This window comes from Engystomops pustulosus, chromosome 7, assembly GCF_040894005.1.
Source record: "Engystomops pustulosus chromosome 7, aEngPut4.maternal, whole genome shotgun sequence".
Classification (NCBI taxonomy): domain Eukaryota; kingdom Metazoa; phylum Chordata; class Amphibia; order Anura; family Leptodactylidae; genus Engystomops; species Engystomops pustulosus.
This window is the reverse complement of record NC_092417.1, coordinates 75,677,928-75,701,849: the sequence shown is the minus strand read 5'-3', so window position 1 is coordinate 75,701,849 and position 23,922 is coordinate 75,677,928. Positions and strand designations below refer to the sequence as shown.

Sequence of the window (23,922 nt, the reverse complement as noted above, 5' to 3'; positions counted from 1 at the left end):
GGTACACTGCACTCTATGTGAGTGCGCGCCGTGCCAGTGCCCGAGTGCGCGCCAGTGCCCGAGTGCCCGCCGTGCCAGTGCGCGAGTGCCCGCCGTGCCAGTGCGCGAGTGCCCGCCGTGCCAGTGCGCGAGTGCGTGCCGTGCCAGTGCGCGAGTGCGTGCCGTGCCAGTGCGTGCCGTGCCAGTGCGTGCCGTGCTGGGCGAGTGTGTGCAGTGAGCAGACAGATGATTTTTTTGGTATAAATAGCGTGTATTAACATCATAAACGGCTATGAGATATGTATATGTATTACCGAAATTTTCATACTCCTCATCGGCTAAAAATACTCCTCAAAAATAGTAAGAGGAGTATTATTACCCTTCGGGAAAAATGTTAGTGCGACCTCTGTATGTATATATATATATATATATATATATATATATATATATATATATATATATATATATTCAATAAAACGTGATTTAAAGGCCTAAGGCCACAGTCCTCATCATGGCAGAATTAAAAACATTATCAAGTCACAAAAAATGAGACCACCCACAGCTCAGTTCGCTGAAGTATGAAAAAGTTATTAGCGCCAGAAGATGGCAAAATTACAAATTTTAATTTGTGTAAATGTATAAAAACATTAAACCTATACAAATTTGGTATCCCCATGATCCCACTGACCCATTGAATGAAGTAGACATGTCATTTGGGGCGCACAGTGAAAGCCGTTAAATCCAAGTCCACAAGAAAACAGTGTAAACGCATTTTTTTCACCAATTTCACTGCATTTGGATTTTTCCCCGCTTCCTAGTACACGGCATGGAATTTTAAATATCATCACCAGTGGCGCATAATTAGGAGAGGCAGAGCCCCATAGCAGGCTTCTGAATGGGGCCCCCCTTCCCACTTCAAAAAAATACTTATTTCTATACTCACTTGTGTGAGTTACACGCCATACATTGTATACATACACACACAGCATATATACATCACATATTATGCTGCACATTGTTCATATATGTATATAATGGTGCACATCTTTCACTTTTAACTTTGTCAGGTCAGATGATGGGGCCCCTGACACTGTGGGCCCCATAGCAGCTGCTATCACTGTAGTTACGCCCCTGATCATCACTATGAAGAGCAATTTATGCAAAAAACAAGCCTTCACAGCTCTGTACATGGAAAAGTAAGAAAGTTATGGATTTTTAACGGAAAAACAAAAAACGGACCTGTCATTAAAGGGTTAATAAGTGTATTTTGGAAAGCACTGACTCAAATCCTAGTCTATGACACTCCCTGAGGCACAAGGAGCCACTGTGCAAACTTTGTCATTTTGCTCCGAGCACTGCAGGAGCAGGAGAGAGGGAAGGGTAAATAAATTATGGGTGAGGAGGCTCAGCACACATCACACAGCGGCTCTGAGGTAACTGACACTCACCAGACATGAGGCGGTTCCGCCAGGCGGTAGAAGCGGCTAACTAAGGAGAGCACGGTTACCACTGCCAGCATGGCCCCGGCTCCCTTCATAGTGACAGAAGGCCTAGGCGCCTTCTCCCCCTGCTGCATCCCGCAGTTTTGCTGCTTGGAGCGCCGTCGGCGCCGCCTCCTCAAGCGTGAGCCTGTCTGAAAGAGGCCTAGGGCGCCCTGCAGCATCTCCGCCGTCACTATGGCGACCGGATACAAGAGGCCGAGCCGATCTCTGATATTTTTCAGCACACAGCGCAGACCTGAATTAGGCTTCAAAAACATGGCCGCTGTTGAAGCCGGAAACAGATGGAAACTCTGGCGATACACAAAATGGCGGCTGTGGGGAAGGTAGGTGGAACCCGTGATAAATCATGTCTGATTGGTCAGTGAGAACGCTCATGTGATGAATGTCTCCCCGAGTAAGAAAATATGGCTGGTTTCATATACTCAGCGTTACAGGTACAGCAGTACCGAGTATGGTGGGAGGAGGAAATAATGTATAAGTGCACCCCCCCCCTCTCCAGAATCACCAATGTCAACTTAGGGTACAATGTATTTTTAATTTTTCCTAATTCATTATGGAAAAATATTCTGTCACTAATGACATATGTCACACTGAGCTGCACTTTGGTGATAACTGGTGAAAGCAGAAACAACTGGCACAAAATGGAAATCAAATAGCGTAATTTGGACCCCTGATCTCACAGACGGAATATATAGAAGTTGCTACCTGGTTCCTCTTATTAAAGGGCTATTCCCACAAAGACAAGTTTCTTATATGTACTCAGCATAACAAAATATTCTCTAATTCACTGTTATTAACAAAATGCAGCATTTCACAGATATAAGTCCAACCTGTCTCTATCAGTTCTGCTGTACACAATTTCAGTTGCCCCTATACACAACCCTGTAACCTCTGACTTGGGGTCAGGGAAGCCATCTTGTATTTCTGTGTGGTGGCAATGGAGCTCAGTTTCTCTGGCTGCTCCCTGCACTTACACTGACCATCAATGATTGATAGGAGCTAAAACAGCCATAAAATTGAGAAAAATTGTAAAGGGTTAAAAGTGATCTTTATTGTGTTAACATCACTTCTTTTCTTTCATGGGAAAACCCCTTTAAATCCTGATGAGTTCAGCCAGGCCTAAACTTTTTTAGACATAGGAACTGCCTTAAAATGGGAGAATGGCAACTTTTTCCTTATTCACAGTAACTTTGGGCTTCTGGTCTCACAATGTTGATAAAAACAGGCTGGTGTCCTGCATCAAATCCATGCGAGGTCAGCTTGGCCATTGTTTGGAACACCTGCAAATGGAAATTTGAGCCGATGGGCCATGCACCAAATCTATTAGGAGGCTCCAGCATCTGGATCTGTGATGGGCTTTGCCAGTGGGGCACTTTCATGCCAGATCTGACCTGGCATATAATTGCATGCCCTGGCACCACCCCCTCCCCGCCCAACCAGGCTGAATTCACATCAGAGGTTACATCAGGCAGAGGGATGGGGAAGTGCTGAGGGAGCAGAGGGGGAGATAGTCTAACAACCTGTGAAGCTGAAGCACGGAGGAGCTCTGGTAAGTCCCCCAAGAGCCATTCAGGCTCAGGAGCATCGTGCTCTATTTCGATGGTTAACGTCAACAGTATCAGTGCTAGCTCAAGTCATATTGCCCACTTCTGGCTGCAAAAAGTATTGCTTGTTGCTTTTTCTACTGTGTTACCAAAGTGAGGTTAAAGGGGTTTTCACATGAAAGGAAATTCTCAAATTTCAATCCCCTAGATAATTTTTAACGCTTTACTTCACAATTTTACTTTTATTGCTGTTTTAGCTCCTATCACTCCATAAGCTGCTCAGTGCAACATTCCAGAGTGTGGGCGGGGACTTTCTAAGCAGACACATTATGATCCATCTAGTTCTGTGAGCTGAAATGGTTACATTGCAGAGTACAGGTGTATATACACTTTCATCTGGCTTCTTTTTTTTTCTTTGTTTATTGATTTTATATTTTACAATGCAAATATAAATACACAAATGAGCATTCAAGTATCAATGATCATTCATCTTACAAAAGAGAGCATTTTGCTCCAGAAATTTCATTAGATGGAGGCAAAAAAGGGGGGTTTGGGTTGAGACTGGGTATTGGGAGTGGTGGGATGAATTGGTTCTGGGGAGGGAGGAGGGAAGGGGAGGGGTTGATGGGGTGTATCCTATCTACATATAAATTAGTATTTATTATGTTTTTCAAACATTTGAGTTAAGAACAATAAACAACCGAGAAATAGAACAAAAGAACTATATTGCCATTAGGAAATTTCACCTATGTAATACCTGTTGTTTTAATTTTGAATTAGGTATGAGATTTCATCTTGCTTCTGACATTGTACTAACACACTGACACATAGACAGAGATACGAGACCGATCAGAGATGAGTTGATGAGATGCCTATTGCACACAATGTCAGCTCTCCTACATCTCTGCTATTCCTCAACACACCAAGGCCACGGTCACACGTTCTGCTAGCATTGCGACACTAGCACACAGGGGGCGGGCCTCGGCCCAATCGCATATGCGTTTCCAGAGAAACGCATGTGATCGGGTTATCGATTGCATGCGCTTCCTGGGAAACGCATATGCGATCAGGCTGAGGCCCGCCCCCTGTGCGCTAGCGCCGCGTTATGAACGCGATGCTAGCATAACGTGTGACCGCGACCACACATTCAGGTTTTCAGATGCAATTTTTGAATGGAATGGTGTAAAAGTAGTGGTGGTAGCACCTTTCAATTATTTGTCTCAAACCATAATTATCCACACCTGCTTTTGGCTTCAAAAACTGCAACCGAAAAACTGGACATGTGGTCGCACCCTAAATCTGCTGTGCCTCCCCAGATATCTTATCTGACCGTAGCTTGTAGTTCCCCTCACGCTGTTGCTGGCAGGAACTGATTGTCTGTGTATTAGTGTGCAGCAGTGAGTGAGCTCCATCCTGGACTGCAGTGGGCGGGGCTAGAGTGCAGGGAGCAGAGACAGAGAAACGCAGCTGCACGGCGTCACACAGAAATCCAAGATGGGGTGACCGACCGTAAGGGCGCTGTCACACGTTGCGTTTGCAGACGCAGACCAAACCGCGCCCACCGGGCGGTCCGCGGTCCAATCGCATCGGCGTTTTCAATAGAAACATAGAGAAACGCCGATGCGATTGGACCGCGGACCGCCCGGTGGGCGCGGTTTGGTCTGCGTCTGCAAACGCAACGTGTGACAGCGCCCTAAGGCGTTCTGAACCAGTTTTTGGGCCGTTTTTAAGCAGTCCGTTAAAAAAACGCATGCGTTTCGGAAAAATGCATCCATTTTTGACACGCTATTAAGATAATTGGTAAAACCGGTCAAAAATGGATGGTTTCAAAAACCACTGCTTAAAAACGTCCCAAAACGCTACGTGTGCGGCCGGCCTAAGTCAGAAGTAACAGGGTCCTGTCTAGGGGCAATTGAAATTGTTTACACCAGGACTGATAGACATATCTGTGAAATGCTGTATTTTTGTTTATAATAGTGAATTAGAGAATGTGTTATTGTACATTTAACCCCAAACCACCGCACGCCGTAGTAGTAGTACGGTGCATGTCGGGTCCCAGTGCATTGAGAGGGCTCACGGGCTGAGTCCTCTCCATAGCCGGTGAGTCTTTGCTGCATATTGCACCCGTGATCGGTGCATGGGCGTCATCGGGGAGTGGCGATCTGTCGCCATGACAGCCTTGGGTCTTCCGAAGACCTGAGGCTGTCTCACTTTAACCCTTTCATTACAATGTGCACATTGTAATGAATGAGGAGGAAAATCCCCATATACTGCCATACTACAGTATGGGATCAATCAGACAACCTAGGGTTAAAGTACCTTACAGAGTTTAAAAATTAGTAAAAATAAAAAAAAAACCCTAAAAATTCAAATCACCCCCCTTTCCCTAGAACTGATATAAGTATAAAAAAAAGAAATAGTAAAAATCACAAACACATTAGGTAATGCCGCTTCTGAAAATGCCACCCAAAGGCACTTTTTGGTATCCCCATGATTGCACCGACCCAATGCATGAAGTAGACATGTAATTTGGGGAGCACAGTGTAAGCCGTAAAATCCAAGGCCACAAGAAAATGTCACAAATGCGTTTTTTCACCATTTTCACTGTATTTGGATTTTTTTCCCCCGCTTCCTAGTACACGACATATTATATACCATCACTATGAAGTGCAGTTTGTTACACAGAAAAAACGCAATCACAGAGATCTTTATGTGGAAAAATTAAAAAGTTATAGATTTTTGAAGCTGGGGAGTGAAAAATGGAAATGAAAAACAAAAATAGGGCCAGGTAGTTAAGGTTAAGAAACTTGTCTTTGTGGGAATACCCCTTTAACAATAGTTAAGATTACAAGCTTGGGGTTGATATATCATATGCTGGTGCTCATGCTGTAGCGCCTGTGATGTATCTGGCAAAACTAGCTATTGCAGGTCTTTACAAAGTACGTAGGCATGCCCTGTGCCCGTCCACACCACTGCGGTCTGCATCACGCTTTGCCCACATGGTGTGGAGTAGTAGAATAATAATCACAAATTTGTGCAGTTTGTAGAGTGTAGATTTTTAAGGTGTTAGCCTCGGAGAGCAGAAGAAGAGTGAAAAAATCTAAAATGTATCGCCTGATTTCTTGACTCTTCTGCAGTGTGTAGAAGCAGTGATAAATTTCCCCCTAAACTCTGTTTAGTGTTTGGATCACTCTGATGAAATTATTTGGGGTTAGTGGTGTTGCAGGTCATTGCACAGCTGGACGAGTTGGGAGCATTTTACAGCTGGGAGTCATTGCATCTGTGTGGTGTAGTGCGCTCCACATCATAGCTGAACTCGGTTCACTTAACTATCAGCGGCTGCTTGTACTTTGGAACGGCAGGGTGTACACGAATGTGTCCCACATGTTGTAAATCTGTAGTGGGAGGATCCTGCCCTGCATCTAGATTGGTCAGAGCAAAGTATCTTCCCCTAATGTGCAGTAATGGCAGCTGTGGAGAAGGTGAGGTACTGGGCTCCCGGGCTACATATTATATATTTTTTTTTTATGGGGAGGGAAGTGATCTAGTTTTCATGTGTGACCTGATCTGCTCTTCCCTGCAGCCTCTGTTATTCACCTATTTCCGCAGTTCGTGCTCTTGGAGGGTTAGGATTGGTGAGTATTGTAAACCTTGTGGCCACATTCTGCAGCTTGATTCTAACGTCTCTGTTTGTGCCTTCACAGCCCTTGCTTTGAAGGGAATACAGTATGACCAATGTGCAATCAATCTGATCCAGGATGGTGGGCAGCAGGTAAGTCCTAGCACCACTGACAGCGTTACAGATGAACATGTACTGCAATTTTGTTGTGTTTGATCTAGTGCCCAGTATCAGGGGAAATGTGATTGGGGTGCCGGTGGGTTTCTGTGCTATGTTCACTAGCCTGTGTCCACAGCGAACAGATGAATTCAAGCATGTGAATCCTATGCAGCAAGTCCCGGCGCTAAAGATTGATGGGGTCACTCTGAGCCAGTCGGTGAGTATTTCACCAGCATATACTATAGAGAATGAGTACAAGCCATTAAAGGACAACTGTCATCAGGTCTGTGTCACTTGTCCTGTCACCTCTACCTGTTGGAGCAGCTCACATGGATTCCATCCCAGCCTTTATCTTGTCAATTCATACATTAAAGGGGTTATCCGGGTTTAAAAAATTTCTTATGGCCGGGCTGAGGAGGGCTAGTTAAACATAATAAACATGGACTTACCTCCTCCGGTGCCGCTGATGTCCCGCGCCGCGGTCCCTTCGATCCGTGCCCGTTTGTTTACAGGGGCACGGAAGCCGCGCACAAGGAGCTTCCGGTCCGCGATGTGGACGGCTCCTCCCATCCGTCCCTATCTCTCAGCGTTGTAAGCGCTGGGAGATGGTGCGCATGGGAGCTTCCGGCCGGCCGGAAGCTCCCTGTGCGCACTTGTAATGAAACCGGCGCACAGAGAAGACCGGCTGCGGCGCGGGACATCGGCAGCACCGGAGGAGGTAAGTACATGTTTATTGTGTTTAAATAGCCCTCCCCAGCCCGGCCATAAGAATTTTTTTAAACTCGGATAACCCCTTTAATCATTATAAAATCATCTTTTCTTTATTATGTAAATGAGGCTGGTCACATGGTCAGGGGCAGTGATGTCACCCATGTTACCCCTCCCCTCTCATGTCTGTGTGTAATGTATAGTAAAGAATTGCTAGTGTGTGTGCTGCATCTGCTGACATGCTGCATCCTCCCTAATGGCAGTTTATGAAAATATATTTAGTTTAGGGGGGTTATTTTGCATGACAGGTTCTCTTTAAAAGATCGCATGTTAATCATTTGCACTGTAAATCACTCTTACCTTATTTTCTTTACGTGTTATTTTCAAATGAATTTTGGCGCTAGTTGTGAGAAACCATGTCACTTTCTGAATACAATTTGGCTTTAGAAAATCCCTAGTTAGTCTGGTCATAAGAAATGTCATGCATTATAACTGCCTACAAACCTGTATTTGGTACAGTGACATTTCTTGGTATGAACGAGTATGTGGAAAACATTGAAGGGAGACACATCCATGTGGTAATGAGAGAGCGGCATTATGTTACTCTTTATATTTCCTATAGCTTGCCATTATTGAATACCTGGAGGAGACACATCCATCCCCCCCATTGCTTCCTAAAGACCCTATCAAGAGAGCTCAGTGTCGGATGATCAGTGACCACATTGCCTCTGGGATCCAGCCAGTACAGGTGAGGACACCTACAGACCTTCTTCTGTCATTTGTGGACAAAATAACTGTGTAAAATTCTACACGCCACATTTATCAAGGCTTTTAAACAATGTTTTTCCTACTTGTCTGTATAATAAAACAAACAGGGGGAGGGGTTAAGTCAAAATGTCAGTGTGCCAAATAATTTATTGTGCAAAATATGATTCAATAGTCATTACTCCTTCACAACCGACCAACATAACTATTTGTGGGCCAGTCACAAAGGGATGTAAGGGTGTGGTCATGCGCTCCGCTAGTGTTGCGTTCATTACGCAATGCTAGCACACAGGGGGCGGGCCAAGGCCTGATTGCATATGCGTTTCCCCGGAAACGCATGCGATCGATGACCCGGAACACTAGCGGTACGTGTGACCGTGCCCTATGCAGTGGTCCTTGCTACTCGTAAATGTTGCCCTATCTAATCGGCCTCCCAGTGACGTCGATTGGGGCAACCGTTAAAGGAAACCTACAGCCGTTAAAGGAACCTGGCAGGTTCCTCTGATCTATAGATGTATAGCCCTTTTTAGGGCCAATTCTTGCGTGGCCGATAACTTTAATAAACTTTAATTCGCCGAATATTCAAATTATCTAATGAGGCTACTGGGGTGTGGAGTAGCCGGAGCTGAGGCTACATGGCGTGGCTACTCCACGCCCCAGCAGCCTCTTGTATTCCACCTACCCAGAGATCTTCAGCGCGCAGCTCCTGATAACTTCGTACACTCGTCTGCGAACCTGGGTTCTGTGCAGAATGCAGGCCGCCGGCTGCACAGTCTCGGCTATGAAGCCGGAGCTTCTGCGCATGCAGTTACCAGGAGCTGTGCGCTGAAGATCTCAGGGTAGGCGGAACACAAGAGGCTACTGGGGCGTGGAGTAGCCGCACCGTTAAGCCTCAGCTCCAGCTACTCCACGCCCCAGTAGCCTCATTAGATAATTTGAATATTCTGCAAATTGGTTATCTGCCACACAAGAATCAGCCCTAAAAAGGGTTATACATGTATACATTAGAGCAGGGGTCAAGAACATTTTTGGCTGAGAGAGCCATAAGTGCCACATATTTTAAAATATAATTCTGCGAGAGCCGTACAATATGTTTAAAGGGTCACTGACCGAACAATCGCTCCAGCAGTCATTAGTACAGCAAGGAGTTCCTCCCTGCTGTACTAAGCCACCACTAGACCAAAACAATGGTAATTCCCTTTAAAATAAAAAATAGATCATTTACATTCCAGTATGCGATGCATGACATCTCGTCCAGCACTCTGGCTTCTTCTTTTTAAAGTGCATGCCTGGATCTGGCTTCTTCTCACCTGATGATGAGAGATGCCAGCATCCAGGCATGCGCAGAAGAAAGCAGCAGCCAGAGTGCTGGACGAGATGTCATGCATCGCAAGCTCAAATGTCAATTATCTATTTTTTATTTTTATTTTACAGGGACAGTTTCTGTCCAGTGGTGGCTTAGTACAGCAGGGAGGAACACTCCTTGTTGTACTAATATCTGCTGGAGCCATTGTTCTATTTGTGCCCCTTGTCTTAAATAAACAAAAAAGAGGGTGCCGAGTCCCATAGGGAACTTGTAGCTTCAATTTAGTAAAGGCAATGATAAGCAGGAACAGGAGCTGCAGAACCTCCAGAATGCACGCGCCAACTGCTGCAGAACCTCCCAATACAAGCACCATCCGCTGCAGAACCTCCCAATACAAGCACCATCCGCTGCAGAACCTCCCAATACACGCACCATCCGCTGCAGAACCTCCCAATACACGCACCATCCGCTGCAGAACCTCCCAATACACGCACCATCCGCTGCAGAACCTCCCAATACACGCACCATCCGCTGCAGAACCTCCCAATACACGCACCATCCGCTGCAGAACCTCCCAATACACGCACCATCCGCTGCAGAACCTCCCAATACACGCACCATCCGCTGCAGAACCTCCCAATACACGCACCATCCGCTGCAGAACCTCCCAATACACCCACCATCCGCTGCAGAACCTCCCAATACACCCACCATCCGCTGCAGAACCTCCCAATACACACAGCAGCCCCAGAAGAACCTCCCAATACACACAGCAGCCCCAGAAGAACCTCCCAATACACACAGCAGCCCCAGAAGAACCTCCCAATACACACAGCAGCCCCAGAAGAACATCCCAATACACACAGCAGCCCCAGAAGAACATCCCAATACACACAGCAGCCCCAGAAGAACATCCCAATACACACAGCAGCCCCAGCAGAACCTCCCAATACACGTGCCAACCGCTGCAGAACCTCGCAATACACACAGCAGCCCCAGAAGAACCTCCCAATACACACAGCAGCCCCAGAAGAACCTCCCAATACACACAGCAGCCCCAGAAGAACCTCCCAATACACACAGCAGCCCCAGAAGAACATCCCAATACACACAGCAGCCCCAGAAGAACATCCCAATACACACAGCAGCCCCAGAAGAACATCCCAATACACACAGCAGCCCCAGAAGAACATCCCAATACACACAGCAGCCCCAGAAGAACATCCCAATACACACAGCAGCCCCAGAAGAACATCCCAATACACACAGCAGCCCCAGAAGAACATCCCAATACACACAGCAGCCCCAGAAGAACATCCCAATACACACAGCAGCCCCAGAAGAACATCCCAATACACACAGCAGCCCCAGAAGAACATCCCAATACACACAGCAGCCCCAGCAGAACCTCCCAATACACGTGCCAACCGCTGCAGAACCTCCCAATACACGTGCCAGCTGCTGCAGAACCTCCCAATACAAGCACCAGCCGCCGCAGAACCTCCCAATACACACGCCAGCCGCCACAGAACATCCCAATACACACACTAGCCACGGCAGAACATCCCAATACACGCGCCAGCTGCTGCAGAACTTCCCAATACATGTGCCAACCGTTGCAGAACATTATAATACACATTTATAAAAGTGTCTGCGCCAGTTTTGTGTGGCGGCTGCTGTGTCCCACAAGGCAGAAAAATCTGCACCTAAAGGGACTGTTACTGCTTATTTGTACCGTGCGCCACATTTATTGCTGACATGAACCACAATTTTGTCTTGGTTCCTAGCTATTAAGTGTCTAAGCTGCTGCAGAACCTCACATTAATGTAAAAATGCAGTGGTGGTTTAAGATATGTGGGCATGATGCAGAGGGGTATCAGGAGAGCGTCATAGCTGCTCCTGCACACAGGACACTAAGTGGTTAAGGCAGAGTGTGACAGGAAGACATTGGGGGAGGGAAGACTTATGTCTGGCTGATTCCTTCTCCTCAGGTAAGTCTCTGTCATCCAGCGCTTGGATTGGCTGCAGGCAGACAGTCTCCTCCACTCCCTCTCACACAGATGAGGCTGTTGCAAGGACAGAAGGAGGTGCCCGCCCCTGAATTAACCCCGCGTACCACTGCGCTGCTCCGCCGATTACATTCAGGGGCATAACTACAGCAGGGAGCACAACAGGAGCCCCGGACATACGGCCAAATACAGGCCTCTGTTCTTGACAGGCACCGTAGCAGCTGCTACGGCTGTAGTTACATCCCTAGATAGGAGCCCTGTCTGCGAGCCAGATGCGGCCATCAAAAGAGCCACATCTGGCTGGCGAGCCATAGGTTCCCGACTCCTGCATTAGAGGAACCTGCCACCGGATCTACCTTAATAGGTAGATCTGTGGTGGTAGGCTTCCTTTGAAGTCTCCCATAGCTGTCATTAATCAATCTATATTACAGTTTACTAAATAAGCTGTAAATCTACAATATACAATATATTGCAATACACCTGTATTGCAGTAAAAGTGTTCAGACTCCCTAAGGTTCATGTTCCTTAAGAGGCCTGAATTGATAGTAAAAAAAAAAAAAAAATTAAATCAACACAATTTCCCTACAACATATATAAAGATAAACAAATGTAAACCTCAAACATGTTAGGTATTACTGCATATCAAAATATAGAACTAATTATTCCTGGTGCTGAACTCTGTAAAAAAAAAAAAAAAATGCCCCCAAATGTCCAAATCGCCACTTTTTCACCTCCAATAAAAATTTGCATAAAGTGCTCATGAAAACATCCTTTTATCCTCTAAACAATGAGACAGCCCAGTACACTGAAGAATAAAATGTTTTGAGTGTCAGAATATGGCAATGCAGCGGAATGAAGACATAACTGAATTATATGAATTTGTCATTTTTGTGATTTTACTGACCAAAAAAATAAAGGACAGTTGTCATCCTGACCGCACATAGAAACACACAAATATAAAGCCCATTATAACATGACTTTTTTTTCCAATTGCGCCACATTTGACATATTTCAGTATCACACAGAATATTAATTGTTGTCACTAGAAAGTCAATTTGTCTCTCAGATAACAAGCCTTTGTATAGCTGACGATGGTGCAGAGTAAAAAACTGAAATGCAAAAACCTATCTAAAATTTGGTCTTGAAGGGATTTAACTACGCCAGATTCATCATCTACCATCAGACACAGAGATAAATTTGGCACAGCATAAGAAGGTCTAACTTAATATGTGACACTTTGGTGTGTGCAGTTTTCCCACCTGATATCTGACATTGCTGTCCCTTCAGAATCTGGCTGTGCTGCAGAGAGTAGGAGATGCGAAGCTGGAATGGGCGCAGCACTTCATTACTAAAGGCTTCCAAGGTGAGACACAAGGCTGCAAGGTGTAACAGCAGCAATTGGACAAAAGGTTGGTGAGCTCATAGGACTGGTCATCAGGATTCGAGTGGTACTGATGCAGAATACAGATAAATATACTGCTGTGTGAATGAGGCTCTAAGAAATACACCATATTTTATAGTCATGACCCCTTTGGTGACACAATATTTTAAATTACATCTACATCTTCCTTCTAAATTCAACGTTTATAATTATTCTAATAAGTCAGAAAGGCTCTGTTGGGTGTTTCCAGAGCCCCTCAGCCCCTTTATAAGCGTCTGTGTTTTGTGAAATGACCATGATTAAGTCTATGACAAAACGCATCAGTCGATTGGTGCTGTTATGCTATGTGTTTGTGTTGGTTTTTAAAATGACAGAATAAAAGGAAAAAGACCTTTCATGGACATGCTGAAGTTTCTTCTTATTGGATATGCTATTTTGGGCCTACACGCTCATCTCCGAGTACCTGGAAGATTGCGAAATGGACCTGTATGGTGAGCTGGTTTTCTTCATTTTTTTTGGCTTCATAGGCTGTTACAATGACCAGAGCAGGTCTTCCCTGCACTTCCTGCTGCTAGATTACACAGGCAGAGGGAGAGTAATGTTCTTCCCATTGTAATAGTCTGTGAATCCACAGGGCTGTGGGGCTCCAGTAATGCAACCTGAGCCTTTGAGGCTCATTAGCATAATTTTAAATGCTGATTTTAAACGGAAGGTCATGGAAAACAAATATAAGATTTCCACAGTCACAGTGCCTGGATTTATGAGTAACCGTCACTGGTTTATCATGCTTGATTTTGAGGATAAATTTTCTTTAGGCATCCATTCTGACTAAATTCTGCCATATTCAGGTGCTTTTTGTTCCCATGTCTTGTACCATCTTCCAATAATTGTTCATCTTCCTCTTGCAGCTCTGGAGCTGTTGTTACAGGAAACAGCCGGACAATACTGTGTGGGCGATCAGGTAAGGAGTATGAGGGTGCATTCAAACAATTCATCAGGTTTTTTCTGATGCATTCCAAAGGCTTCAGCCTTGATCACATGCTGAGGTAACATTGCGTTTTCATTGCATAAAACACATTGAACATGCAACGCATTGTGTGAACACGCCCTGAAGGTTGAAGTGTAAATCTAATTTTTGGTGTTTATTAGGGTTCAGTTTTTTCAGGATTCATTCAGTCTACTTTCAGAGATATCAGTCCTTTCAGGACGTCTTTAGCGGTTGCAATGTGTTTTTAAATGCATGCGTTAAACGCGACGTGTGACCGCACTCTTAGGTCAGTGATTCCAAGTAACTCACTTATTTATTTGCTTTCATTCTTTACAGGTTACAATGGCTGATCTGTGTTTAGTTCCTCAAGTAGCTAATGCTGACAGGTGAGAACTTCTTGACTAATCAAACCCAGATCTGCTTCACCCAGGGTCCTGGTGCATAAAAGGAACATACGAATACCATTTAGAAATTCAGTTCCCCAACTGATGTAGCAACCTGGACTAGGGTGAATTCAGAAGATTTTGTTGCATAATTTCTTGAGGTTGTCTCATCTGAATGGGACACCTTAAATGTTGTAGACTGTGCCTTGCTTGAGAGAAAGCCGTTACATCATTGAGCACTTCTTGTCATGTGACCATGGTGCAATCATCTAAGGTTCTTTACCCGGCAACATTTACTTTACTTTAACGTTAACATACACTCACCAGCCACTTTATTAGGTACACCTGTCCAACTGCTCGTTAACACTTACTTTCAGCAGGATAATGCGCCATGTCATAAAGCTGGAATCATCTCCGACTGGTTTCTTGAACATGACAATGAGTTCACTGTACTCAAATGGCCTCCACAGTCACCAGATCTCAATCCAATAGAGCATCTTTGGGATGTGGTGGAACGGGAGATTCGCATCATGGATGTGCAGCCGACAAATCTGCGGCAACTGTGTGATGCCATCATGTCAATATGGACCAAAATCTCTGAGGAATGCTTCCAGCACCTTGTTGAATCTATGCCACGAAGAATTGAGGCAGTTCTGAAGGCAAAAGGGGGTCCAACCCGTTACTAGCATGGTGTACCTAATAAAGTGGCCTGTGAGTGTATATCATGAAATCACAGCCTGCGTCCAGGAGAAGCCCCTTCTGATGGTAGCTAGGATAAAAAAAAGTGTATTTTATATGTGATGGGGGAAACTATTTTTAGCTAAAAGAAGGTTGGCATTTAGTTAATAGGGCCCTATGGGAACCTGTCACTCATGGGCTGAGCCCGGGCGTTTGCTTCAAAATGAAGCAGAGGCCCGTCGCAAACACACGCGATCGGTGTTAGCACCAATCGCGGGTGTTAACCCTTCGATCGCTGCCGGCAGCATTTACGAGCCGGCGCCGGCCATCTTAGCTCAGATTGTCGCTCCCCGTGACGTCATCGGTGAGCGGTGATCCGTTGCCATGACAGCCTCGGGTCACACAAAGATCTGAGGCTATCATGTTTTAGGCTATCCTTTACAATGTGCAATTTGCACATTATAATAGATGGTGCGCAAAATCCCCATATACCGTATTTTTTTTCGGACTATAAGACGCACATAGGTTTTAGAGGAGGAAAAATAAGAAAAAATGTTTTTTTCCCAAATAGTATGCTAAAATATTTAATAAAGTAACAGTAAAGTAACTGGGTGGTGCAATGCAGCCATGTTTCTCTTTGGAGAGGGGCAGGGGCAAGCAGAGGTGAACCCCTCCTCCTCTCCCGGGCACCGCCGTCTATCTTTAGATAGAATTATGCTGGAATGTAGTCAGGGGGTCTCAAGAGTTACCAGGGCTGTATAGGTATGAGTATATAGTTTAGCATTACAGAGGGATTTGTGGAAGCTTGAGGGATGGGCAGAGAAATGGTTGATTAGGTTTAATGTAGATAAATGTAAAGTTATGCACTTGGGCCATGGAAACAAAAAGTATAATTATGTTCTAAACGGTCAATTACTTAGTAAAACTGAAGCTGAAAAGGACTTGGAGGTATTGGTGGATGGTAAACCTAATTTTAGTGACCAGAGCCAGGCGGCTGCTGCTAAAGCAAATAAAATAATGGGATGTATCAAGAGAGGAATAGATTCTCATGATAAAGACATAGTTTTGCCCTTATACAAATCCCTGGTCAGACCACACATGGAATATTGTGTAAAGTTTTGGGCACCAGTGTATAAAAACGATATAGTAGAGCTGGAACGGGTGCAGAGGAGAGCAACCAGGATTATTAGGGGAATGGGGGAACTAGAATACACTGACAGATTAAAAAATTTGGAATTATTCAGTTTAGAAAAAAGACGACTGAGGGGAGACCTCATTACAATGTACAAATACCCGAACGGACAGTACAAGGATCTCTCCAAAGATCTTTTTATACCTCGGCCTGTGACCAGGACAAGGGGGCATCCTCTACGCCTACAGGAGAGGCGATTTTACCATCACCATAGACAAAGGTTCTTTACTGTAAGAGCAGTGAGACTGTGGAACTCTCTGCCGCAGGAGGTTGTTATGGCGGACTCTATGTACATGTTCAAGAGAGGCCTGGATGACTTTCTGGAGAGAAAAAATATCACGGGTTACGGGGATAAGACATTTATTTAATTCTTAAAGGTTGGACTTGATGGACTTGCGTCTCCTTCCAGCCTTATATACTATATGTAACAAATGCTCACAAGAGCTTACAATCTATGAGGAGGAGGGGGGCAGAGGAGGTGACAGTGCTTGTACAATGATCACAAGAGCTTACAATCTATGAGGAGGAGAGGACCCAGGAGATGACAGTGCTTGTACAATGATAACAAGAGGTTACAATCTATGAGGAGAGGACACAGGAGGTGACAGTGCTTGTATAATGGTCACAAGAGCTTACAATCTATGAGGAGGAGGGGACACGGGAGGCGACAGTGCTTGTATAATGGTCACAAGAGCTTACAATCTATGAGGAGGAGAGGACACAGCAGATGACAGTGCTTGTACAATGGTCACAAGAGCTTACAATCTATGAGGAGGGGGCACAGGACGTGACAGTGCTTGCACAATGATCACAAGAGCTTACAATCTATGAGGAGGAGGGGACACAGGAGATGACAGTGCTTGCACAATGATCACAAGAGCTTACAATCTATGAGGAGGAGGGGACACAGGAGATGACAGTGCTTGTACAATGGTCACAAGAGCTTAAAATCTATGAGGAGGAGAGGACACAGTAGATGACAATGCTTGTACAATGGTCACAAGAGCTTACAGTCTATGAGGAGGGGGCACAGGACGTGACAGTGCTTGCACAATGATCACAAGAGCTTACAATCTATGAGGAGGAGGGGACACAGGAGATGACAGTGCTTGTACAATGGTCACAAGAGCTTACAATCTATGAGCAGGAGAGGACCCAGGAGATGACAGTGCTTGTACAATGATCACAAGAGCATACAATCTATGAGGAGGAGGGGAGACAGAAGATGACAGTGCTTGTACAATGGTCACAAGAGCTTACCATCTATGAGGAGGAGGGGACACAGGAGATGACAGTGCTTGTACAATGGCCTCAAGAGCTTGGTCTGTGGGATTAAGTACCTTTACAAGACAGCAGCCACTACATACCGGGCAACAAGGGGATAAGAGTGTGAGAGCAGAGACCCAGGAGAAGGGAGCACTAATCACTTATCTGATCCTGTGCTCCAGAGAGAAGTTACAGGTCAGACACTGCACACAGCTCTGTATAGGTTCCTCTTCTCAAGCTGCTAGCAGCCTTCATCTTCTCTCTTCCCTCTGAGCTACTTACAAGCCGAGCGGGGATTGGCCAGAGTCAGTGCCTTTCTCCTTCTCCTCTCTCTCCACTGCTGCTGCGCTCCTGCTCTGCCACAAAGCTCCTGTATATCGCTGCCCTGAGGACTGCAGAGCGCAGTGGGCTGCCGTGCTCCATTCCCTCCAGCAGTGGAGGGCTGAGAGGAGGAAAGGAGCGCAGTGCAGAGCCGCTGCACTTCACTGTGAAGGGCTGCGCTTACTGCCAGCATTAGCTGGCAGAGCCCAGCCGGGTGCCCTCCATTCCCTCCTGCAGCTACATCCGGACTATAAGACGCGCCACTGTTTTTTCCCCATTTTCTGGGGAAAAAAGTGCGTCTTATAGTCCAGAAAATACGGTACTTCCATACTGTAGTATGGCAGTATATGGTATGATTAATCAGACAACCTAGGGTTAAAGTACCCTAGGGAGTCTGAAAAATAGTAAAAAAGAAAAAAAAACCCTAAAAATTCTAATCGCCCCCCTTTTCCTAGAAGTCATATAAATGAACAGTAAAAATCATAAACACATTAGGTATTGTCGCATCCGAAAATGCCCGATCTATCAAAATATAATAATGTTTTTTCACTGTGTTTAACCCCATAACGGAAAATAGCGCCCAAAGTCGCAAATGGCATTTTTTGCCATTTTGAAAAATATCCAAAAATTCTATAAAAAGTGATCAAAAAGTTTTACAGTCCTAAAAATAGAAGCTTTGAAAACGCCATCAAAAGTCGCAAAGAAGAGGATAACAATCAGAGCTCTGTACACTAAATTATGAAAAAGTTATTAGCGCTAGAAGAATGAAGAATTTTTTTTTTGTACAGGTGGTTTTAATTTTTGTAAATGTATAAAAACATTATAACCTATACAAATTTGGTATACCCGTGATCGCACTGACCCAACAAATGAAATAGACCTGTCATTTGGGGCCCACAGTGAAAGCCGTAAAATCCAAGCCCACAAGAAAATGGTACAATTGATTTTTTTAATCATTTTCATTGGATTCAAAATTTTTTACCCCTTTCCAGTATACGGCATAGAATATTAAATACCACCACTACGAAGTGCAATTTGTTACGCAGAAAACAATCCCTAACACAGCTCTTTACATGGAAAAATAAAAAAGTTATAGATTTTGAAAAAAGTGAAAAATACGCAAAAATGAAAAAGGGCTTGGTCCTTAAGGGGTTAATTAGCAAAATCTAACTTGTGATGAAATTTGCTTTCAGTAAGATAAGTATCAAAAAGTGTTCAGGAAAATATGTATCCCTTCTGAACTACAAATTTCAGTTATGTTTAACCCAAAATGTATTTCATCAAGCAACATGTCTGGGTTAGGCAGAGCTGCCAAACCTAAAGTTCATCTCTAATGTACATCATCACCCTTTCATCTTTCATGATCATTTTTATTTTAGGTTTAAGGTTGATATGACCCCGTACCCGACAATTTCCAGGATTAATCATGCGCTACTGAAGCTTGAGGCATTTCATGTCAGTCACCCCAGCCGCCAGCCAGATACCCCACCAGACCTTCGAGCGTAAGGAACAAAGCAGTGGCCACCTGACAGTACAAACGTCTTATGGTGGCAAAAGAAATACAATTTGTATTGTGAAAGTGTAAAGGGTTATCACACAATAAAGCAAAGCTTTGTGTACACAAATGGCCTTTAGTTTCTGTACCATATCTCAGGCACTCAAATCCAGCTGAAACTTGGGATGGTCACTGTAGAAGATCCCAGATCCATCAGATCCCCCAATAATTAGGACTCTACAAATAGTACGTCCCTTACGTTTCTCTTTGTCAGAATCCGTCAGGGAAGAGGATGTTAAGTTGAGTAGAGTGTGGCCTGCACGGGGAACCTGAGAGCTTCCACCAAACTTGATGAGGTTCCAGGACAAGGTATCTTTTGGGAAAAAGAAAATTGTATACAATAAACAGCTACTGTACCCTTGGGCTTCTCCGGGTCTATCTAGGCTTACAATATGCACCTTTAGGCTACATTCACACGACCGTGGGGGGGGGTATATGTCACCCATAAGTCAGCAATAGGCGCACGGAACCGTACCACTTTGTACACGGGGAAAAGATAGGATATGTCCTATCCTTATGTGTGTTACGGCGACGTGCGCTATGGAGAGGGGAGGGGTCACCACTCCTCTTCTCCATCGCGGCCACCGTATACCACATATTTCCGTGTGAATGTAGCCTTAGTCTGTAGTACTGTAGTTTCTGTAGATGAGTCCTAGTATCCGATATTTACCAAAACTAACCTATGAATGGAATATGACATTATAACCCAAATCATGGCTCAGGCACTTACCCAGGCTAAAGATAAAAGCATCTGCCAAAGAGCCGCTTCCAGAACATCCTCCATGAATAAGGAGTTTGTACTCAGACACCTGCATTGCTGCATGAAAGCTGAAGAAACACAGACATTATTCAATATTTAAAATCAATGAGACAGGACAAGAGGGTTAGTGAAGAAGTATTCAATTAGAGGTGCAGTCTCACCAGCGTGGGGAGGGCCTTTCAGACAAAGATGGAGAGGAGACTGCAGTATACTCCATGTAACCTGCAAAGCAGTGTATTATAGGTACTCTAGTATAATGTGGGTACACACAAACAAAATGTTCCACAATGTAGACAGAGCTTTACCCAAGTCCAGGATGTGAACATCATTGAGATAAACTGGAGATGGAGAACGGCGACCTCCAAACAGAACAAGCCGGTTACTGAGTAGTGTGGCACTGTGCCTGTAGAAGGCGAGAAGAGACATCACAAATGAATCTATACAAATGACATCCCTAACATCTTATTAAGTGTACATTCACTATGGGGCAGCCTGGGTTAATTGGTTGTAGCTTTCTGTGTGGGTCACTGTATTACCTTGGATTGATCCTTACCCATATCTAGACAGCGGTCTTTCCCCCTCCACGATGGGCTGATACCAGATCTTGTACTCTGGGTTGAATATATAAAGGGCATTGGTGCAGATCCCAACATCTGCTCCCACCTGTGGACACAAGCCCCCAAACACGTAGAGCTCCCGCTGATACATTGTGGCCGTGTGATAGGATAACGTGGGCACCTTCCCCACTGCCTGCAAGAAAGAATAGCAGTCACAATGAGAAATTACTGTGTGCCCATCCATCTACCCCAGTACTTACAGTGACCAACGTCCACTTCCAGTGCAGCGTATCCAGCATATAGATATTGCTGAACCAATGTTTGTCCCGCATCCCACCATACACAAACACTTTCTTTGTCTCTGGATCAAAGGTTGCTGTGTGGCCCCTGGAGCATTGGGGGGCAGAGCCAGAACACAAGCTGTCCATCTGAAACCAGAAATCGCTGTCTAAAAGAAACCAAAAACAATGGTCAGGGTTCTAATGGTTAAAATAGATTGAGGTGATATAAGAAGAAGGGTTTTACCTTTAAACTTTTAAGTCTGTACCAGTCACTTTTTACTCATAAGTCAGCCCTTCACAGGTCAGCCACCCAGTTGTACCATAACCCCATAAGATGTCACCCACCACCAGGGCCAGGACAAGCGGTAGGTGAGGGTAGGCGATCGCCTAAGGCACCACTCTCATCTTCCACCAGCGGGCTCCCTCCTGGCCTTCATTAAGATACACATAATGATGGTTGCTGTACACAGCCAGCGCCCTCTGTAACCATATGGTTGCAGTGACCACAGGTAGGCAAGTATTTTATTTTTTTTCAGGGGCAGGCGGCTGGCTATATACAACAGGGGGGCAGGCTGACTATATACAACAGGGGGGTCAAGCTGGCTATATTCTACAGGGGGCGGCGGGCTGGCGGCTGCCGAAATACTATGGGGGGGGGCAGGCTGGCTACATACTACGGGGGGGGGGGGTCAAGCTGGCTACATACTACGGGGTGGGGGGGGCAGGCTGGCCACATACTACGGGGTGGGGGGGGGCAGGCTGGCCACATACTACGGGGTGGGGGGGGGGGCAGGCTGGCCACATACTACGGGGTGGGGGGGGGGGGCTAGGCTGGCCACATACTACGGGGTGGGGGGGGGGGGGGGCAGGCTGGCCACATACTACGGGGTGGGGGGGGGGCAGGCTGGCCACATACTACGGGGTGGGGGGGGGGCAGGCTGGCCACATACTACGGGGTGGGGGGGCAGGCTGGCCACATACTACGGGTGGGGGGGGGGGGGAGGCTGGCCACATACTACGGGGGGGGGGGCAGGCTGGCCACATACTACGGGGGGGGCAGGCTGGCCACATACTACGGGGGGGGGGGGGGGGGGCAGGCTGGCCACATACTACGGGGGGGGGGGCAGGCTGGCCACATACTACGGGGGGGGGGCAGGCTGGCCACATACTACGGGGGGGGGGGGCGCAGGCTGGCCACATACTACGGGGGGGGGGGGGGCGCAGGCTGGCCACATACTACAGGGGCGGCAGGCTGGCCACATACTACGGGGGGGGGGGGGGCAGGCTGGCCACATACTACGGGGGGGGGGGGCAGGCTGGCCACATACTACGGGGGGGAGGGGCGGGCTGGCCACATACTACGGGGGGGGGGGGCAGGCTGGCCACATACTACGGGGGGGGGGGGGCAGGCTGGCCACATACTACGGGGGGGGGCAGGCTGGCCACATACTACGGGGGGGGGGGGGGGCAGGCTGGCCACATACTACGGGGGGGGGGGAGACGCAGGCTGGCCACATACTGGGGGGGGGGCAGGCTGGCCACATACTACGGGGGGGGGGCAGGCTGGCCACATACTACGGGGGGGGCAGGCTGGCCACATACTACGGGGGGGGGGGGGGCGCAGGCTGGCCACATACTACGGGGGGGGGGGGCGCAGGCTGGCCACATACTACGGGGGGGGCAGGCTGGCCACATACTACGGTGGGGGGGGGGGCTGGCCACATACTACGGGGGGGGGGCGGCTGGCCACATACTACGGGGGGGGGGGGGCGGGGGGGCGGTTGTCCACATACTACGGGGGGGGGGGGGGGCGGCTGGCCACATACTACGGGGGGGGGGGGCAGGCTGGCCACATACTACGGGGGGGGCAGGCTGGCCACATACTACGGGGGGGGGGGAGGCTGGCCACATACTACGGGGGGGGGGGGTGCAGGCTGGCCACATACTACGGGGGGGGGGGGGGCGCAGGCTGGCCACATACTACGGGGGAAGGCTGGCCACATACTACGGGGGGGGGGGGGGGGGGGGGGCTGGCCACATACTACGGGGGGGGGGGGTATGCGGATTGGCCACATACTACGGGGGGGGGGGGGGGGTGGCTGGTTGCCCATATAGTACAGGGGCGGCAGGCTGGCTATATACTACAGGGGGGTCAGGCTGGCTATATACAACAGGGGTGCAGGATGACTATATACAACAGGGGGGTCAAGCTGGCTATATTCTACAGGGGACGGCGGGCTGGCGGCTGCCGACATACTACGCCAGGGGGGGGGGGGGCAGGCTGGCTATATACTACAGGGGGACAGGCTATATACTACAGGGGGGAGCAGACTGGCTATATACTACAGGGGGGAGCAGACTGGCTATATACTACAGGGGGGAGCAGACTGGCTATATACTACAGGGGGGAGCAGACTGGCTATATACTACAGGGGGGAGCAGGCTGGCTATATACTACAGGGGGGAGCAGGCTGGCTATATACTACAGGGGGGAGCAGGCTGGCTATATACTACAGGGGGGAGCAGGCTGGCTATATACTACAGGGGGGAGCAGGCTGGCTATATACTACAGGGGGGAGCAGACTGGCTATATACTACAGGGGGAGCAGGCTGGCTATATACTACAGGGGAGAGCAGGCTGGCTATATACTACAGGGGGGAGCAGGCTGGCTATATACTACAGGGGGGAGCAGGCTGGCTATATACTACAGGGGGGAGCAGGCTGGCTATATACTACAGGGGGGAGCAGGCTGGCTATATACTACAGGGGGGAGCAGGCTGGCTATATACTACAGGGGGGAGCAGGCTGGCTATATACTACAGGGGGGGAGCAGGCTGGCTATATACTACAGGGGGGGAGCAGGCTGGCTATATACTACAGGGGGGAGCAGGCTGGCTATATACTACAGGGGGGAGCAGGCTGGCTATATACTACAGGGGGGAGCAGGCTGGCTATATACTACAGGGGG

At 47.2% G+C, this 23,922-nt stretch overlaps 3 protein-coding genes across 11 annotated transcripts in view; 1 reads left to right on the top strand and 2 right to left on the bottom strand.

The window, feature by feature from the left end:
* POMT2 (protein O-mannosyltransferase 2) overlaps nucleotides 1-1,753 on the bottom strand; it is a 57,329-nt gene extending 55,576 nt beyond the window's left edge. For all 3 annotated transcript variants that reach the window (XR_011848912.1, XM_072116786.1, XM_072116785.1), the window contains exon 1: nucleotides 1,428-1,753. Coding sequence is in view for 2 of the 3 variants with exons in the window: in XM_072116786.1 (XP_071972887.1) it covers nucleotides 1,428-1,738 (311 nt within the window). In the remaining variant the exon portion in view is untranslated. The remainder of the gene's footprint in view (nucleotides 1-1,427) is intronic.
* GSTZ1 (glutathione S-transferase zeta 1) lies at nucleotides 1,591-19,425 on the top strand. Of its 4 annotated transcripts, none has more exons than XM_072116794.1 (9): nucleotides 1,591-1,804; nucleotides 6,609-6,660; nucleotides 6,730-6,797; nucleotides 6,940-7,020; nucleotides 8,134-8,259; nucleotides 12,879-12,954; nucleotides 13,881-13,933; nucleotides 14,297-14,346; nucleotides 19,180-19,425. In XM_072116794.1, exons 1-9 carry the CDS (start codon nucleotides 1,763-1,765, stop codon nucleotides 19,304-19,306), a joined length of 675 nt encoding a protein of 224 aa, XP_071972895.1. In that variant the 5' UTR covers nucleotides 1,591-1,762; the 3' UTR covers nucleotides 19,307-19,425. The 4 variants fall into 4 exon arrangements, with proteins under 4 accessions (XP_071972895.1, XP_071972898.1, XP_071972896.1 ...); XM_072116795.1 differs by lacking the exon at nucleotides 1,591-1,804 and adding an exon at nucleotides 1,862-1,915; XM_072116796.1 differs by lacking the exon at nucleotides 1,591-1,804 and adding an exon at nucleotides 6,403-6,507.
* The window catches only part of LOC140070354 (uncharacterized), a 44,704-nt gene continuing 33,394 nt past the window's right edge, over nucleotides 12,613-23,922 (bottom strand). For 3 of the 4 annotated variants that reach the window (XM_072116787.1, XM_072116789.1, XM_072116790.1), the window contains exons 7-12: nucleotides 20,933-21,120; nucleotides 20,669-20,865; nucleotides 20,421-20,518; nucleotides 20,277-20,337; nucleotides 20,086-20,183; nucleotides 19,150-19,668 (exon numbers count right to left, since the gene is read on the bottom strand). In XM_072116787.1, coding sequence (XP_071972888.1) covers nucleotides 19,451-19,668; nucleotides 20,086-20,183; nucleotides 20,277-20,337; nucleotides 20,421-20,518; nucleotides 20,669-20,865; nucleotides 20,933-21,120 — 860 coding nt within the window. In that variant the 3' untranslated portion in view covers nucleotides 19,150-19,450. Of the gene's footprint in view, nucleotides 16,534-19,149; nucleotides 19,669-20,085; nucleotides 20,184-20,276; nucleotides 20,338-20,420; nucleotides 20,519-20,668; nucleotides 20,866-20,932; nucleotides 21,121-23,922 lie in introns of those variants that run through there. The other variant, XM_072116788.1, reaches the window with a different exon arrangement.

Bases quoted from the DNA above. Each gene is read 5' to 3' on its own strand.
- GSTZ1 (XM_072116794.1), top strand. From the start codon at position 1,763: ATGGAAACTCTGGCGATACACAAAATGGCGGCTGTGGGGAAG. The intron at 1,805-6,608 runs GTAGGTGGAACC...TCTTCCCTGCAG, and splicing joins AAATGGCGGCTGTGGGGAAG to CCTCTGTTATTCACCTATTT. The intron at 12,955-13,880 runs GTGAGACACAAG...TTCCTCTTGCAG, and splicing joins CATTACTAAAGGCTTCCAAG to CTCTGGAGCTGTTGTTACAG.